The 16,948-nt window shown below is 37.2% G+C and overlaps 3 protein-coding genes across 6 annotated transcripts in view; 2 read left to right on the top strand and 1 right to left on the bottom strand.

The window, feature by feature from the left end:
* Nucleotides 1-13,176, top strand: part of uif (sushi, von Willebrand factor type A, EGF and pentraxin domain-containing protein uif) — a 52,609-nt gene extending 39,433 nt beyond the window's left edge. Inside the window, exons 19-37 of one of the 2 annotated variants that reach the window (XM_018513559.1) lie at nt 57-277; nt 390-642; nt 1,200-2,041; nt 2,160-3,043; nt 3,307-3,554; nt 3,856-3,987; nt 4,079-4,244; nt 4,347-4,598; nt 4,722-5,263; nt 5,700-5,912; nt 6,226-6,381; nt 6,480-6,603; nt 6,913-6,975; nt 8,243-8,433; nt 8,540-9,177; nt 9,727-10,076; nt 10,748-10,950; nt 11,706-11,822; nt 12,131-13,176. In XM_018513559.1, the coding sequence (XP_018369061.1) occupies nt 57-277; nt 390-642; nt 1,200-2,041; nt 2,160-3,043; nt 3,307-3,554; nt 3,856-3,987; nt 4,079-4,244; nt 4,347-4,598; nt 4,722-5,263; nt 5,700-5,912; nt 6,226-6,381; nt 6,480-6,603; nt 6,913-6,975; nt 8,243-8,433; nt 8,540-9,177; nt 9,727-10,076; nt 10,748-10,950; nt 11,706-11,822; nt 12,131-12,162 (5,627 nt within the window). In that variant the 3' untranslated portion in view covers nt 12,163-13,176. The remainder of the gene's footprint in view (nt 1-56; nt 278-389; nt 643-1,199; nt 2,042-2,159; nt 3,044-3,306; nt 3,555-3,855; nt 3,988-4,078; nt 4,245-4,346; nt 4,599-4,721; nt 5,264-5,699; nt 5,913-6,225; nt 6,382-6,479; nt 6,604-6,912; nt 6,976-8,242; nt 8,434-8,539; nt 9,178-9,726; nt 10,077-10,747; nt 10,951-11,705; nt 11,823-12,130) is intronic. The other variant, XM_018513560.1, reaches the window with a different exon arrangement.
* Nucleotides 13,177-13,530: 354 nt separating this feature from the next.
* Nucleotides 13,531-15,112, bottom strand: LOC108765061 (uncharacterized). 3 transcript variants are annotated; one of them, XM_018513563.1, is made up of 4 exons: nt 14,770-15,112; nt 14,118-14,175; nt 13,941-14,003; nt 13,531-13,858 (listed from the first exon to the last, which is right to left on the bottom strand). In XM_018513563.1, the coding sequence occupies exons 1-4, from the start codon at nt 14,806-14,808 to the stop codon at nt 13,605-13,607; spliced, it is 414 nt and encodes a 137-aa protein (XP_018369065.1). In that variant the 5' UTR covers nt 14,809-15,112; the 3' UTR covers nt 13,531-13,604. The 3 variants fall into 3 exon arrangements, with proteins under 3 accessions (XP_018369065.1, XP_018369063.1, XP_018369064.1); XM_018513561.1 differs by lacking the exon at nt 14,770-15,112 and adding an exon at nt 14,269-14,519; XM_018513562.1 differs by lacking the exon at nt 14,770-15,112 and adding an exon at nt 14,278-14,519.
* A 1,698-nt stretch (nt 15,113-16,810) lies between these two features.
* Nucleotides 16,811-16,948, top strand: part of LOC108764983 (uncharacterized) — a 5,300-nt gene continuing 5,162 nt past the window's right edge. Inside the window, exon 1 of the mRNA XM_018513432.1 lies at nt 16,811-16,830. Within this exon, the coding sequence (XP_018368934.1) occupies nt 16,811-16,830 (20 nt within the window). The remainder of the gene's footprint in view (nt 16,831-16,948) is intronic.

The raw sequence follows: 16,948 nt of genomic DNA, 5'->3' as shown, positions 1-16,948 counted from the left end.
TGCTACTTTATAATATACATTTTATACAATATGTTGCACTTTATTGATATCTGTAGACACGCAACAGGCCGATTATCACGTAACTGCCACTGTAACTTATCGTGCGAACGGTGTCGTTTCTGAACAATCCTGCTTGTCGAACTATCAAAAACTCATGGCTGCACATTACACGAATCTTGACAGTATTTTGACTCAACGTTGCTCCGCTATCAATGTGAATATGAACGTGTCTTTTGTCAGATCGCTGCCTTATCTGATTGAAGACAATGTTCTCGAGGTATATATACGTCAAGATCTTAATTGTATAAGACTAATGATACAATGTAATTAAATTAGGATTATTATTGATAGAGAATAAGATTAACGTAAATTTTCTACAAATTTTTCAGATGGTTTTTACTTTGGTAGTCGTTCCGGCACAACGTCAAACGAAATTGTACGATTTTTGTGGTTCCACGTTGAGTCTAATCTTCGATCTAAAGGTCCCTTATGCGAGCGCAGTTATCGAGCCTCTGTTAAACGTTTCTGCGATAGGCAATCAATGCCCTCCTCTCCGTGCTCTCAAATCAACCACTAACAGAGGCTTCACATGCAGTATTGGCGAAGTATTGAACATGGATACCAACGACGTTCCCCGTTGTTGTAAGACATATTTCGTACTCTCTAATCCCGAAATGTTCATCTGGGGTTTTTATACCTCTGCGAGAAAAAAATGTAAATTGTTGTAAAATGAATATCATTCAGCACATTTTCTTTCTTTTTTGATAATTATTCTTTTTATACGCACTTCCATTTTATAGTAACAATTTATTAGTGACCATTTTATAATGACAATGAGCCATTTTATTAATTAATTGTCATAATTTTTTAGAAATACTGTCTTAATTTTTTTTAGAAATATATTCATAATAAACTATTTAATGTTCTTATTTCATTAGTAATATTTATTTAGTTTCTATTTACTTTTTTCAAAAAATTGTGAATAAATTAACGTTCACAAATACTAATAAATCAGAAAATAATCAATAATATTGTACATAATGTTGTTATACAATTATAATGATTTTTAATCGTAATGTAAAAATACCTCGAGTGATCATTTGTGTAAAAAGCATAAGGAGCTACTCCCGTCTTGATTTGTGTTACTTCTTTCTTCATGAATTCTTAATAAATTGCAAAACATCCCTATACATTTTCAGTGCATTGTCCTGCCGGAACCTTCGCCGAAGAGAAACAGAAGCTATGCACAGCTTGTCCAAAAGGCTTCTATCAGAACAGTGATCGACAAGGTTCCTGTTTGCGCTGTCCGTTCGGCATGTATACAAAGGAGGAAGGTTCCAAGAGCATAGACGACTGCATACCGGTCTGTGGTTACGGCACGTACTCACCTACCGGTCTCGTGCCTTGCCTCGAATGTCCCAGAAACAGCTACACCGGCGAGCCGCCGATTGGAGGCTACAAGGACTGCCAGACCTGTCCAGCTGGAACATTCACCTACCAACCAGCTGCGCCTGGTCGCGATCGTTGCCGCGCCAAGTGTTCGCCGGGCATGTATTCAGATACGGGACTTGCTCCTTGCGCTCAATGTCCCAAGAACTTCTTCCAGCCTCAGCACGGCGCGATCACATGCGTCGAGTGTCCCACAAACATGTATACGGACGGATCTGGTTCAGTCGGCCGCGAGGAGTGCAAGCCTGTCCAGTGCACCGATAGTGTATGTCAGCACGGCGGTCTCTGCATACCGATGGGACATGGTGTACACTGCTATTGTCCAGCTGGTTTCTCTGGAAGACGCTGCGAGATCGATATCGACGAGTGTGCGTCTCAGCCGTGCTATAACGGTGCCACTTGCATAGATCTGCCGCAAGGCTACAGGTGCCAATGCGCCAACAGCTATTCTGGCGTTAATTGCCAAGAAGAGAAATCAGATTGTACAAACGACACATGTCCGGAAAGAGCTATGTGCAAAGATGAGCCTGGAATTAATAATTACACATGTCTCTGCCGATCCGGATACACCGGAGTTGATTGTGACATCACTGTAAGTGCTCATCTGTAAACGTTAAAACCCTTTATCTTTATGAATTATACGAGTATATGAACTTTATATTTAATTTACGTGTGTATTTAATTTTATTTCTTTTCGCATCTTTATACAGATAAATCCTTGTACGGCCAGTGGAAATCCTTGCAACAACGGTGCTACTTGCGTGGCTCTTCAGCAAGGCCGCTACAAATGCGATTGTCTGCCAGGGTGGGAAGGTCAAAGTTGTGAAATCAATACCAATGATTGCGCTGAGCGACCTTGTCTGCTTGGTGCCAACTGCACTGATCAAATCGCTGATTTCTCCTGCGACTGTCCGCACGGATTTACTGGCAAACGCTGCCATGAGAAGATCGATCTCTGCTTAGGCAAACCTTGCCTAAATGGAATCTGCGTGGACAAGCTCTTCAGCCACGAGTGCATCTGCCATCCGGGATGGACAGGAGCGGCCTGCGATACGAACATCAACGAGTGCGCATCTAGACCGTGCCGAAACAACGGTCAATGCATCGACCATATCGACGATTACGCTTGCACCTGCGAGCCGGGTTACACAGGCAAGCAGTGCCAACACACGATTGATGACTGCGCATCAGATCCTTGTCAGAACGGAGCCACATGCATCGATCAGCTGCAAGGCTTCACCTGCAGATGCAGACCTGGCTTCGTCGGACTGCAGTGCGAAGCGGAACGCGACGAATGTCAGAGCGATCCTTGCAATCCAGTTGGCACTGAACGCTGCATAGATCTCGATAATACCTTCGTCTGCCACTGTCGCGAAGGTTACACCGGATCGTCCTGCGAGATCAATATAGACGACTGCGCGTCAGATCCATGCCTGAATGGCGCAACATGTAGAGACGAAATCGGTGGTTTCAAGTGCTTATGTCCGGAGGGATGGAGTGGAGTGTACTGTCAAATGGATGTCGGCATGTGCCAGAATCGACCTTGCCAGAACGATGCCACCTGCGTGGATTTGTTCTTGGATTATTTCTGCGTGTAAGTATAATATGCATCTTTACACAAAAGAACAGTTTTTAGCGTAGAACGCTTAAACGTTGATGACAATACTGCAAAAAGTTGTAACATTCTAGCAAATTGGTTCAAGTGCTCTACATAATTATTTTGATAATCCAAACAAAATTATTTTCAGATTCGTGTTTAGATCAATTTTCAGATACTTTAGCAAAACTGTTCTTTCCGAGTATGATATTTCATGTGAATAATAAATTTGTCAGTTTATACGAATTTTCAATCAACAGTTGTCCGTCTGGCACCGACGGCAAGCAATGCGAAACGGCACCAGAACGCTGTATCGGAAATCCATGCATGCACCACGGCCGCTGTCAAGATTTCGGTTCCGGCTTAAATTGTACTTGCTCTAATGATTACACCGGAATTGGCTGTCAATACGAATACGACGCCTGCCAAGCTGGCGCTTGCAAAAATGGGGCCACTTGTATCGATGAAGGTCCAGGATATACCTGCATATGCCCTCCAGGATACACTGGTATAATTTTTTAACATATATACCCACAATCAAAGGAACAGTTATGATAGTGGTTATAACTATAGATATGGCAACTATATAAGTTTTGTATCTAAAATAATGTATATAGTTTCAATAACTATAAAATAATTAAGTTTATTCACACACACACACACACACACACAAAATAAATTCTACATATAAAACTTGTATAGTTGTTACCATTATGTTTTGTTTTTTTTAAGCACATGTCGTTTACGATCTATCTAATCAAACGTATTTATTATTTCTAAAAAATTAATTCTTCAATTATCTGCATTAGGTCAAACTTGCGAAGAAGATATAATTGATTGCAAAGAGAATTCTTGTCCACCATCGGCAACTTGTATCGATCTCACAGGCAAATTCTTCTGCCAATGTCCATTCAACTTAACTGGTGACGATTGCAGAAAATGTATGTTTCTCAGACTTTTTTTTACTAAAATATTATGTTAGAGAAAAAGAATTCATTTGCATCGTTTAATTTTTACTTAAAATTTTTACAGCTATCCAAGTGGATTACGACTTGTACTTCAGCGATCAAGGACGGAGCAGCGCTTCGCAAGTCATTCCATTCTTCACTAACTCCGCAAAAAGCCTGACTGTTGCTATGTGGGTACAGTTTACGCAGAGAGACGAAGGTGGAAATTTCTTTACTCTTTATAGTGTCAGGTATATGTTTATTTACACTTTCGTTTCATTTGAAACTTATTATACTTATTATTAGTGTAAAGCTTAATAATTCACATATGAATACATACATATTTTCTTTAGCTCGGCACATGTTCCAACGAACCGAAGACTTATGATCCAAGCACAAAGTAATGGTGTCCACGTATCTCTCTTCCATGACTTGCAAGATGTCTACCTACCATTCAGAGAATACGCGACCATAAACGACGGACAATGGCACCACATTGCTGTTGTGTGGAACGGTGAGAATGGCGGAGAACTCATTTTGATCACAGAAGGCCTCATTGCTAGCAAGACAGAAGGCTATGGTAGCGGCAGATCACTTCCAGCATAGTAAGTGCCCTTTCAAAGGAAACATAAAAAATCATGAGGCATTTTTTTCAGTGTTCCTCTGATGATTCCTTTTCATCATATTAGAAAATAAATATATTTATTGAACATAAAAATTCTCTACAGCGCATGGACAGTATTAGGAAAACCACAAAGCGAGAATACAAAAAGTTACACGGAATTAGGCTTCCAAGGCCATCTGACCAAGGTACAAGTCTGGGGTCGTGCGTTACACGTGACGAATGAGATTCAAAAGCAAGTTCGCGACTGCCGTACGGAACCAGTTCTCTATCAAGGACTAGTGTTGACGTGGGCGGGATACGACGAAACCGTGGGTGGTGTCGAGAGAGTCGTGCCGTCGCATTGCGGGCAGCGTGTGTGTCCGCTCGGTTATGGTGGCAACAAATGTCAGCAACTCGAGGTCGACAAGATTCCGCCCGAAGTGAGGGGTTGTCCAGGCGATCTTTGGGTAATCGCCCAGAACGGATCGTCGATCGTCACTTGGGACGAGCCACATTTCACCGACAACGTCGGCGTCGTAAGAGTCCAGGAGAAGAACGGACATCGATCCGGGCAGACTCTGATGTGGGGCACTTATGACATTAGCTACGTGGCTTACGATCAAGCTGGAAATTCGGCTACTTGCAACTTTAAAGTTTACGTGTTGTGTAAGTAAAGTCATTTCCTCACACTGAGAAAAAAAGTTCCAGTTAATACCAACTAAAAGTAACATAACTGCATCAATGTTATAACTTTGCTCAACAGAAATGTAATGTAACATATGGTATTGTATAAAGTTACATTGTTGAGTACAAAATTATAACATTGATATTATGTTACTTTTAATTTGTTTCGACCGGAGGGTTTAGTACTTGTGTGACTGCATGGTAAAATAATTATGGTATGATATGAACTCTATTTTTATAATTGTTACTACTGAAATGTTAGTGATAATAATTATATTTATAGTTCTATAAAATAAATATCAGCTAATATTTGTCCAATAAACGCTAAAATATCTCTCTAGAAAATGATATTCTTTGTGTAAGTGTTGCGCGCGCGCGCGTAAATTTACAAAATTTATACAAACTCTTCTCATTGCAGCCGACTTTTGCCGAACACTGAAAGATCCTGTCGGTGGCGCGCAAGAATGCAAAGACTGGGGTTCGGGAGGTCAATTCAAGGTCTGCGAGATTTCCTGTAACACCGGACTTCGGTTCTCACAGGAAGTCCCTAAATTTTACACGTGCGGTGCAGAAGGCTTCTGGAGACCTACCAGTGATCCCAGTCTACCTTTGATATATCCAGCTTGTACAAGTAAGCATATTACATTTCATTAATTTTCTCTTACAACAATCTTATTCCTTAATATCATTCGCTCCTGCGCATTCCTCTTCTTCGAAATATCAGAAGCGTCTGGCTATAAACAATGATTTCTATCTTTTTTTGGTTTTTAACGCAACTTTACGAATACTTTCTAAAGATGATAAAGTACATGTAAAAACTACTCAATGATTTTTGTATACTTGTAAAAATGATGAAAATTAATCTAGCTAGGATGACGAATGACCTATCGAGTGTAGTAAAGGATTGGAAAATCATTGTGTGCTTAACGTATACTTTGTTTCAGGCGCTACGTCAGCCCAAAGAGTCTTTAGGATTAGGATGAATTTCCCAACATCGGTGCTCTGCAACGAGGCCGGCCAAGGTGTACTCAAACAGAAGGTTCGAAATGCCGTGAACTCCTTGAACAGAGACTGGAACTTCTGTTCGTATTCTTATGAAGGTAATACGCAATTTACAAATGGATTATCTTTTATAATCACACATTTCCTGCATCAATCTAATTTCTTGCACTTTTATTTATTTGTTTATTTTTTCCAGGAACACGCGAATGCAAGGATCTTCATATTGACGTACAATGCGATCATCGCATACGCACAACGAGAGAAACGAATGAAGAAGACGGTGGAACATACGTCATTTCCGCTGTCGTACCCGCGGAACCGTAAGTGTGCTCAAATTATAATCTTGTAATTAATTTCCAAGACAATGTCTTGGAAAATGTTGCCGTTCAAACATTTGCAGGTGCGAGTCGCAATTTTTTAAACACACCAACTCGCCAATCACTCTAAATGCATTTTCCTTTTATTTAAAATAATTTTATCTGTGTAAACCATGGCTTGCTTCTGTATATCAATGTCGATCACTTAATTGTTAGATACTGCATCAGTATCTATTTTATTGAACGCGCTGCACATTTCGCTTACAGTGAATTTTCGTACTGAGTATTTTTGTTACTTGTGTTGCATCATAGAACGAGAAAGGGTCGCCAAGGCAGTGACACTTACGAGGTGGAGATCTCGTTCCCGGCGATAAAGTAAGGACAGCTCGATTCAAGTCAGCGAGATTCAATTCATTTACATCGGTCTTATTTGCCATTTGTCATCATTTCTAATAAGTTACCATTCATACATCGTGCAGTTTATAATAATCATGTTTCAGTGTTCCCTTATCCCACGATAATAGTGCATAACTCTCAGATTTATACAATAAGCATTAAAAAATCATCGAACAAATCATACTAACGACTAATCCTACAGCGAGAAAAGTATCAGATCAAGCCTTATAGAATTGTATGAAAGTAAAAGCTGCACGTTCTTACTAACTGATCACGACTGATCACCATACATATAGGTGGGACGTCATCGTAGGGAGCTGCAACAGGTGTCCACATATTTTCATAGTGATAACAATGTAACAAAATCAAGATCAAACCAAGCTGTTAGATCGCTTAGCATTTTCTTCATTTAAAAAGAAATCTATTATTCGATACACTACTGACGCACAGAATTGAAAACTAAAGCATGTGAAATAGATTTCACGAAAATTAAATAATTATCCTGGTTACAATTTTTCTTAGGCACCTTTATATAATTTTTCACAGTTTTTATGTAAATTCTGAATTTTTTCGAAATTTACATATAATTTTAAAACTTTTTAGAAAATTTCTCTCAAATTTTTGTATAAATTGGAACACTTCAAAAGTGCTGAAACTCTTCACATTTTCTAAAATTCTTTATATAAATTTCAAAGTTTCTAAGACTCCTCTAAGATTCCTCATTCTTTAATTTCCGAAAACTTATAAAATTTGGAAAAGTTTAAGATATTTTTTTTCGAAATCTTTGTAAATTTAGAATGTGACAAATTTTTAAAAATGTTACGAGATATTATGAGAATGTTTTTCACTAGGGTAGGATTTAAAAAATGACTTGAGTCGATTAATTAATTCATGCTATTTTGTTAAGTTATGTAACGCGCGCTTGCTTAACAGTGATCCAACAGCTTCGGTTTACAAATATATAACAATTCCATTATACATTTGACAACATACGTGATCAATGTGATAGTGAATAAATACAGAAATTTGCGTGTATTAATAAAAGTGCTAAGGGTGTGAGTGCGGTTTAACCTACGATACACGAGTCTACTGACGAGGATCCTGGTCTAAAGACAAGATTGCCCTAATTACACTCACTTCAAGATAACGGCTGTACATACTTGCGCAAACCCTTCCATGCCTGTTGCTACCGCAAGTTTTATCAATTTATAAAACAACAATAAATAATTTAATTTATGTTTCGCAGCGATCCGATCCTGAACGCTAACTCAAACGAGCGCTCTACCGTGCAAATGCTGCTCGAAAGATTGATTCTTGAAGAGGACCAATTCGATGTCCATGACATTCTACCTAATACCGTGCCAGATCCCGCATCTCTTGTTCTGGAATCCGACTATGCCTGTCCCATTGGTCAAGTTGTCATGGCACCGGATTGTGGTAAGATGTACTATGTATTTTATAAAGATTATAATTCCTAAAACAATTAACTGTAAAAGTTCACTCGATCATCTCGATTTCATTATCAACAATTTTTTTATTACAGTACCATGTGCAGTGGGAACATTCTATGATGAAGAAACGCAACAATGCGTGTCCTGTCCTATGGGTACATACCAGAACGAGTCCGGGCAATTAAAATGCAATTCCTGTCCGATAATCGCCGGTCGTCCCAGTGTGACCGTGGGTCCTGGAGCGCGTAGCGCAGCGGACTGCAAGGAGCGTTGTTCTGCCGGCAAATACTACGACGATTTGGGAGGTCTCTGTCGTAGCTGCGGCCATGGATTTTATCAACCAAACGAGGGCAGCTTCTCTTGCCAGCTGTGCGGCCTTGGAAAGACCACGAGAACCGCCGAGGCGGTGTCGAGGGAGGAATGCCGGGACGAGTGCGGATCTGGACAACAGTTAGCCGTCGAAGGAAAATGCGAACCCTGCCCACGTGGCACGTACCGAACTCAAGGGGTACAGGCATCCTGCCAGGCTTGTCCACTCGGCAGAACAACCCCGAATATGGGATCAGCAGCAATCGAGGAATGCTCGCTTCCGGTCTGTGAACCTGGAACTTTCCTCAACGGCACCCTCAACGAGTGTGTGGAATGTAAGAAGGGAACTTATCAATCGGAACCGCAGCAAACCTTCTGTATCCCGTGCCCACCGAATACTAGCACCAAAGGATCTGCTGCTGTAAGTTTTATTCTAAAGTATTAATAAATTTATACGGGAAAAATGATTTTATTAAAAGATTTAAAGTTTTGTTAGATACACAGATCTGAAAATCATTTTCTTGGGCGATCAAAATAATTTTGTTATTCGAATTAATTGCTAAAATAATACAATTTTTTTGCAGCATTGTTCACCATTTTTTCATTTCCAATATAATTATTTTTATCGTCTATAAAATTATCTTAAGATCTATATCCAGTAAAATTTTAGATTTCTCAGCAAAATCGTCCTTTTTTTCACTATATATATATATATTAATTTCATGAATGTAATTTTTCAAGTGAATTTTATATTTTGACAAATTTATTCAATGTAAAATTATTTATCAATGTATGGAAAACTAAGTGTGCCTTCCAACAAGCGGACACAGTGCAATACAGTGATCATGTCATCTTTGTTTAACATTAGCAAACAACAAGGATGTAATGATCCATTGTGTCACATTGTGTCATTTGTGTCGCTTGTTGGAAGGCGCACAATGATAGTACGCCGAACGATGTTTGTTAACAGACAAACAAAGCAGATTGCACGAATCCTTGCGAAACTAGCGGCGAGGAAATGCATTGCGATGCAAACGCCTACTGCTTACTCATACCTGAGACTAGCGATTTCAAATGCGAATGTAAGCCCGGATACAACGGCACCGGAACTGTATGCACGGACGTGTGTCTGGGCTACTGCGACAATGAGGGCGTCTGCCTGAAGGATTCTCGCGGGCAACCTTCATGCAGATGCAGCGGCAGCTTCACAGGCAAACATTGCATGGAGAAGTCCGAGTTCTTCTACATCACCGGTGGCATAGCGGGAGGTGTTATCCTGATCATTCTCGTGGTGCTGCTCGTCTGGATGATATGCGTCAGGTTGGTAAAGAAATTTTATTAATCTATACAAGTGATAACGGTCACATTTGCAACATCAGAAGACTTCTTCTCTTTCATTCGAATATCTTAAGAAATTTTTCAGTAGTTTTTTAGATAATAAATAGAATAAAATAGAATTTTCAAATTTTTATAAAATAATGAACAGTACAAAAGAGGGGTGTAGAAGTCAGCGCGGTACTTTGTGCGCAAAAATGTTATTTAAAAAAAAACCCTTCAATTATTCACCTCATTTGTAATACATATAAATGTTTGCCCGTATGCGTTTTGACTTACTTTTACATCATTATCAACAGAGAGATGAAAACTGCAATTCATGACAAAGCATTTGTGCGAGTGTGCAGTAATTTTGAAACAACTATCAGTCAAATCATCAAAAATTCGGGTCTATCAAAGTCGACTGGCCAGAAAAATCAAAAAATTTCCACATTACAGCAAATTTAATGCAACTCACACAACAGAAACAGATATAAAATATGAATAAAGGATATAAAGGATATAAAAATATAATCAAAACGTAAAATTTTATAAAAAATAACAGTCATTACTTAAAAACTGCTCGCTACTCGGCAAGAGTCAAAATCCATTATTATTTAAGTAAACTATAAATTCGTATTTTATCGGTAACAAGATATATCTTTTCTTTTCTATAGAGCATCTAAGAAGAAAGAGCCAAAGAAGATGCTTACTCCGGCAACTGACCAAAACGGCTCCCAAGTAAATTTCTATTATGGTGCGCCAACACCGTACGCCGAGTCGATAGCGCCGTCACATCACAGCACGTATGCTCATTATTACGATGACGAGGAGGATGGCTGGGAGATGCCCAATTTCTACAACGAGACTTACATGAAAGGTAAGCGAATAACTTTTATAACGAAAATTATGAAAGGTAAACATTCTGAGAAAAATGTAGTAGTGGTAACTATAAAACTGGCAACTGTACCTACAAGTTTTATTGATTAATTTTATAATTCTTTCTCGTTCTCTCTTTTTTTAGAAAGTTTTATAGATTTTTAAATACAAATTAAAACTTTTTAAAAATGTTGAGAAAGTGTCTTTTCTAGAATTTTACCTAACATTTTTCAATTTTTCTAGAATTCTTCATAATTCTTCATTTTAAGATTTCTCATTCCATAACTTGTGAAGAAAAGTCTTGTAAAATTTGAGTTTAAAGAAATCTTTATAAATTTAAAATACGACGAATTCTTAAAAATAATATAAGACAATATGAGAATTTTTTCATCGAAGAACTAATGTAGATAGATAGTTATGAATACACACTTTATACAGTTTTAATAAACCATAGAATAGTTTAATCAACTGTGTACATTAATTCTACGTATATAAAATTTGTATAATTTTCATCTTCATGATTATTACATCTTTTCTTCTGGATGTGGTACGAAATATTTCAAGCCCTATTCAAAACCTATAATATAAAGATTAAAATTAAAATTTCAATAATGTCAGTGCGGCCGAATTATTTATTGCCACGATAAATACGAGATGAATACATAAATAAATAATTGCAACGAGCCTTTACATATATAATTCATATTGCAATGTCGAGAATGTCGAGAATTAATTCTTTTTTCTTTTTTTACACAGAGAGCTTACACAACGGAGGCAAGATGAACAGTCTTGCCCGATCGAATGCCAGTATTTACGGCACGAAAGATGATCTTTACGACAGACTGAAGCGTCACGCGTATACCGGTAAAAAAGGTACAATCCCGCAACTACCCTCGTAATCATATTAATCAACGTCGGCTCATCATACGTGCAGCCATCCGAAAATTACTGCCAACAGGATCGGATGCAACAAAGTCACGCACACGACCGGCTACTTATTTATTAATTAATTTAAGCCTGTGTATTACTCCCTTCGTCTATTTACTATCATTAGAACACGTAACAAATTTCCGCTCCACTTGATTTAATAACAGCAGATTGGAAAACGTCAGCGCGCTATCTCAGAAACGTCTCCGAGCGTGCGGCGCAGCAAATAACATTACGAAATATCCATTTTGCAGATAAGAGCGACAGCGACAGCGAAGGCCAGTGACCGGGTAGAACAATGACTTTCACGCCAACGTAGAATACGAAAAAGCGGGAGATATCAGTGTAATCAGACGGAGCGACGACAATATCTCACATCCTTCGAGCGACGTCGTCGTCGTTGCTCCCCGACCGAGATCAACGGATCTTGTTATTTATTGCATTACCATTCTATACGACGTCGCGCGAGATCCGCGATCGTTCTGAGAGAGAGGCCCGAGATAGAAATCGCGAGATCTCGCGTCGACGCAGAGATGCGCTTCGATCGACAACTATATAGAGCGCAACAGTCCTGGAACGATGATCGGCAGACCGTGCACCGATCGTCGCTTCGGCACGCGTCTGGCAAATTCGAGAGAAAACAAAGAAAAAAGAGAGAAAACAAAGAAATGGAATCCGTCTTTTCAAGTGAAATTCGATGCGTGTTCAATGATTAAAGAGACGCGCGAGGTTGTATTTTTTTGTAATTTAATAGAACGTTAAGGACCCCAGTCCCAACACCATCCCCCTCTTTTTATTAACTCATACCAATCGATGGTGCGTACATGAGAGAAACTGTGTGCTTGTATGTTAATATAACTATACGTACGTGGATTTATATTTTGTTACTCGGAAGGTATACGCATCACGTTGTAATATAATAGTGTGCGACAAGCGCAACGGACAAGTTTGACCAGATTTCAAGTTTGATTTCGGCAACTGGAAGACAGGAAGTTAAAGAGCGAGGAGGGAAGTCTCGTGGGAAGTCGTCCCCGCGACGCCGAGAAGATCCCGTTCATTCGCGATCACCAAAAAACATTGAACATTCACATTCAGTGTACTCTTTCACTCGCGACGATATATCTCTGTAAAAAAAAAAGTAAGGGAATGTGTAGAGTCTCCCAGTGTGACAAACGATATGACCTCTGTGCCTGCGCGGTGAGCGTGCACCAAACGATGCCTACCACGCTGTTTTCCATTTATGTTGTAAAAACTTTTAACAATAGTTGTTTTTTTATTAATAAAATGTATTTCAATAAAACCTCTCGCAGTATCTTATTTCCATTGCACCCCTCTATTCTTATAATTTATTTTATTTATACTGTTTACCTTATTTATATATATATATATATATACATATATATATGCATGTATTTTATTGTTCATATATTTTACTTGTGATTGTGTCTCTTTTTAATATCCAGAAATAATTCTTCTTTTGAGTCTGACCTATTGTTAATTTTGAATTCACTGTCAACAAAAAATTTGAAAAAAATCGCAAAACTTAGATAGCCCATATAGAGTTCAATTAACTTAAGTAACATGCTACGATATTTTATTTTTAGCTCTTATTTTTATATATGTTATATTTTATTTATTATATATTGTTTATATTATTTAATATATTCATATTTTGGTAGATATGTGAAAGTATACTATCGATTTGTCAACCGTCTCGTCAAACCATCTTTATACTTCCGTAACTTTTTTATTCACCTTTATTGGTATTACTTTGTACATTCTCTGCTGACTCAGACTGATTCTGGCTTTGTTATTCAATAGAGACGTGTCGTGTGACATGATTTTATCTGCCATTTCTGGATCAATACAAATATCCACATTGTCATCTATAAAATCAGTAGCGTCACCATCGACTGAGTCACTTCTTTCACGTTCATTGTCTGCAGATTCAATTAAACTTGACCTTTCGCACTCTTCGTTTTCTGTTAACGTAAAGTAGAGAATAGTGTATAAAATGTGTTTTTAAATAGAATAAAATATAAAATAAGAAAAATCCACACTAACTTTTGTGCTTCAGAATATTAAGACCACAAATAACATCTACATCGTTACGATTTTGTTTTAACACTGTTAATAATATAAAAATTGTATTTTTATATCTTGTCCTTTTTATAACTGAATAGTTTTAATTAAACAGCATTTATATATACATGTAATACAATAAAATTAATTGATCCTTACATCGATTTCCAATGTCACGAGCCTTCTTGTAATCTTTTGTCATTAAAGCAATTATGAACTAAACATACAAAGATTGATATATTAATATTTAGCAAAACTAAATTTTAAACTTTATAATAAATATTTAATAATAATTCATTAAATATTATACTAATAATACTTCAATGCGATCTTCATAATTCGCGTTACGTTCTTGGTTCATCGTTGTTTTAAGCGTGTTTTTTACTTTTGCACTTCGATAACCATTTTTAGTCAGAGATAAGAATTTCACAGAATCGCGCTTATCATTATTACAAACAGAATGAGATATAGACTGAGTATTATAACGTATAACATTAATACTTAATAATTTCAATCCTTCGAATCGATAATCTCACTCGTTTGTGCAAACAATTCCAGTATTTTATCAAAAATTTACAAAACGATTTTATGTCATAACCTGAATATAATTTTAGATGCGAGAATATGCCTAAATTAATCAGAAAAACAATTGATACATGTTTATGTATATACTAAGCATACATATATTTGTTAATAACTTTAAATAAATTTTGTCAGAATTAAAATTTTATAAATATCTTCTCGTCAGTTTCTCTGCGATTATATCTCTTTTTAATAATTAATATTAAATGTTACAAAACAAAATCCTCACTGGATTATCATAAACCTGCTGCCATTCGGAAAATCTCATTTTGCAGTTTTGGAAGACTGTAGTAATCTGCGAGATGCCTGCACGATAATTATATACGTGGACGAAAAAGGAGAAGTCGTTGGTATGCGGAATGCGTCATTGCTGAGACCCTTCAAATTTATTCAGTTTCCTCATACGCGAATTCGTGGAAGAAACAGTCTTCAGAAACCGTATCGTATAATCATAAATTATTCCAGAAATCTTTTTTTCATGATAAAGAGGAACGTATCTCTATTTTAGTTTTAAATAGCCTTGTTTGTTCATACAAGTTCAGCTTACGCTTCAACGAAATGGATACATCGAATATAAATATCGCAAAACCATAGGCTATTTCGTTATTCACACTGCGAGTACCGAAAATCTATTCTTCCCATTGATTTCCCAACAATCTTCTCCAACAGAATGTTAAGCAAAGTTTATACGATGCTTTTTTACCAACAATTAACTCAAACAACAGCATAGTTATATTCAAAATATGTTTAATAAATTTTTAAAATTAATTTCAGATGTGTTTAATAACTGTAATATAAACATTTAAAATTTGATACGTTTTTCAAATTATTTAATAAATCTTATAAAAATATTAAAAACGTTTTATAAGACGGTTAATTAATGATTTTTTTACTAGTTCAAAATACAAATTTTTATACAAGACACTTCGATGGTTTAATAAACGTGTTTTAACACTAATAACATCCATTTAACGTTTTTATACACCATAAAAAACGTATCAACTAAATGTTTTTTTGAACATTTATTAAACGTAAAACGGTCTGCATGGATAGCGTGCCAACTAGTCTTAATTCTAATTTAAAAAATCAACAGCTAAAGAAGTACACGTCACTCTATAAATTTAATATATTTTTTGAGAAATCTAGCCAACTAAAAAATTATAATTTATAGAAGTCTGTATTTGTTTAGCTGCCAGTTTTTCTATTTGCTGAAAGCTGATTGCTATAATAAAATCAGAACTGGGATTGAAAATTTTCGGTCCGGATAACGGTTCGAGGCTAAATCCAACTTTTGGTTCCAGTTCTTTTACCGTATCTACCGGTTACCGAGTCCGTTTGGATTGCGATCTTTTTCGATCGTTTTCAATTTCGGTAATTATATACTTGTAACGTCACCGTTATAACTAAAAGAACTGGAATGGACATTAAAACCGAAAGTTAAAAATAGCCTCGGACCATAATCGTGAGGCCGAAGTTTTAATCCATAACGTAACTTCGATCCAAATTCCTGAAAATGTGTAAACCTTGCTTGACTGCATATATAGCAAATTGCAGCATGAGCTTGCACTTGCAACTCCATCTAGCCATCGTCGACTGTGCTTATCGCAACTCGGAATTGCACCGAGGAACGATAACAAATCGAGTGACACACATAGTGATAAAATAGCAACTTGCAACTGCGCTACCATTATGTTACGTACGATTCACGAGAAACATTTAATCTAAATTATTGTTGCAATTTATCTTTATTTTTTATTCTTTTAATAGTATTGCTCATAAATTCTATAATAAAATAATTTAACAAATTATTATTACAAAGATTGAAATATTGGAAAGTAAAGAAACTTTTATTTAAAGGCGTTATTCATCCATTCACATTCATTAGTGTCGACTTGCCCTATTAATTTTCTTATTCGGCACGACTTAACTATTTTTACATCCGATCAGCACGCTTTCACTTGGCGAAGCTTTCAGAGCTCGATGAACGCGCAAGTCGTGTTCCAATTCCACACACACACACATTTATCCATTAATATGTTCCCAATTAGTCTCTCTATGAGTCACATATATATATACATATATATACAATTGATAAAAAATTAAAATGTCATAAATAACGATGATGTCACAAATTAATTAAAATTTCTCTAGCGACATTTTCAAGAGGTTCAGAAGACACTCGAAGAACTGCAAAAGACGCACGAGAAACGCTTGCTCAGTCGGTTGCGGTAAACGACCGGTAAAGTGCAGCGTGAAGAAAAGAAAAAAAGATGGAAAACGCCGCGGTCGGGTGAGATAAACGAGCGATCGCGCGTTGGAAGCAGCATGAGGGAAGAATAAATTATCGACTCCCGGCGAGATTATCGTCTCGAATACCGCACATGACGTGTTCCGGCCGGCGCGGCGCG

The sequence above is a fragment of the Trachymyrmex cornetzi genome, unplaced genomic scaffold (genome assembly GCF_001594075.2).
Source record: "Trachymyrmex cornetzi isolate Tcor2-1 unplaced genomic scaffold, Tcor1.1 scaffold47, whole genome shotgun sequence".
NCBI classification, from domain to species: Eukaryota; Metazoa; Arthropoda; class Insecta; order Hymenoptera; family Formicidae; genus Trachymyrmex; species Trachymyrmex cornetzi.
The sequence above is the reverse complement of the archived record's forward strand: the minus strand, read 5'-3'. Positions and strand labels throughout refer to the sequence as shown.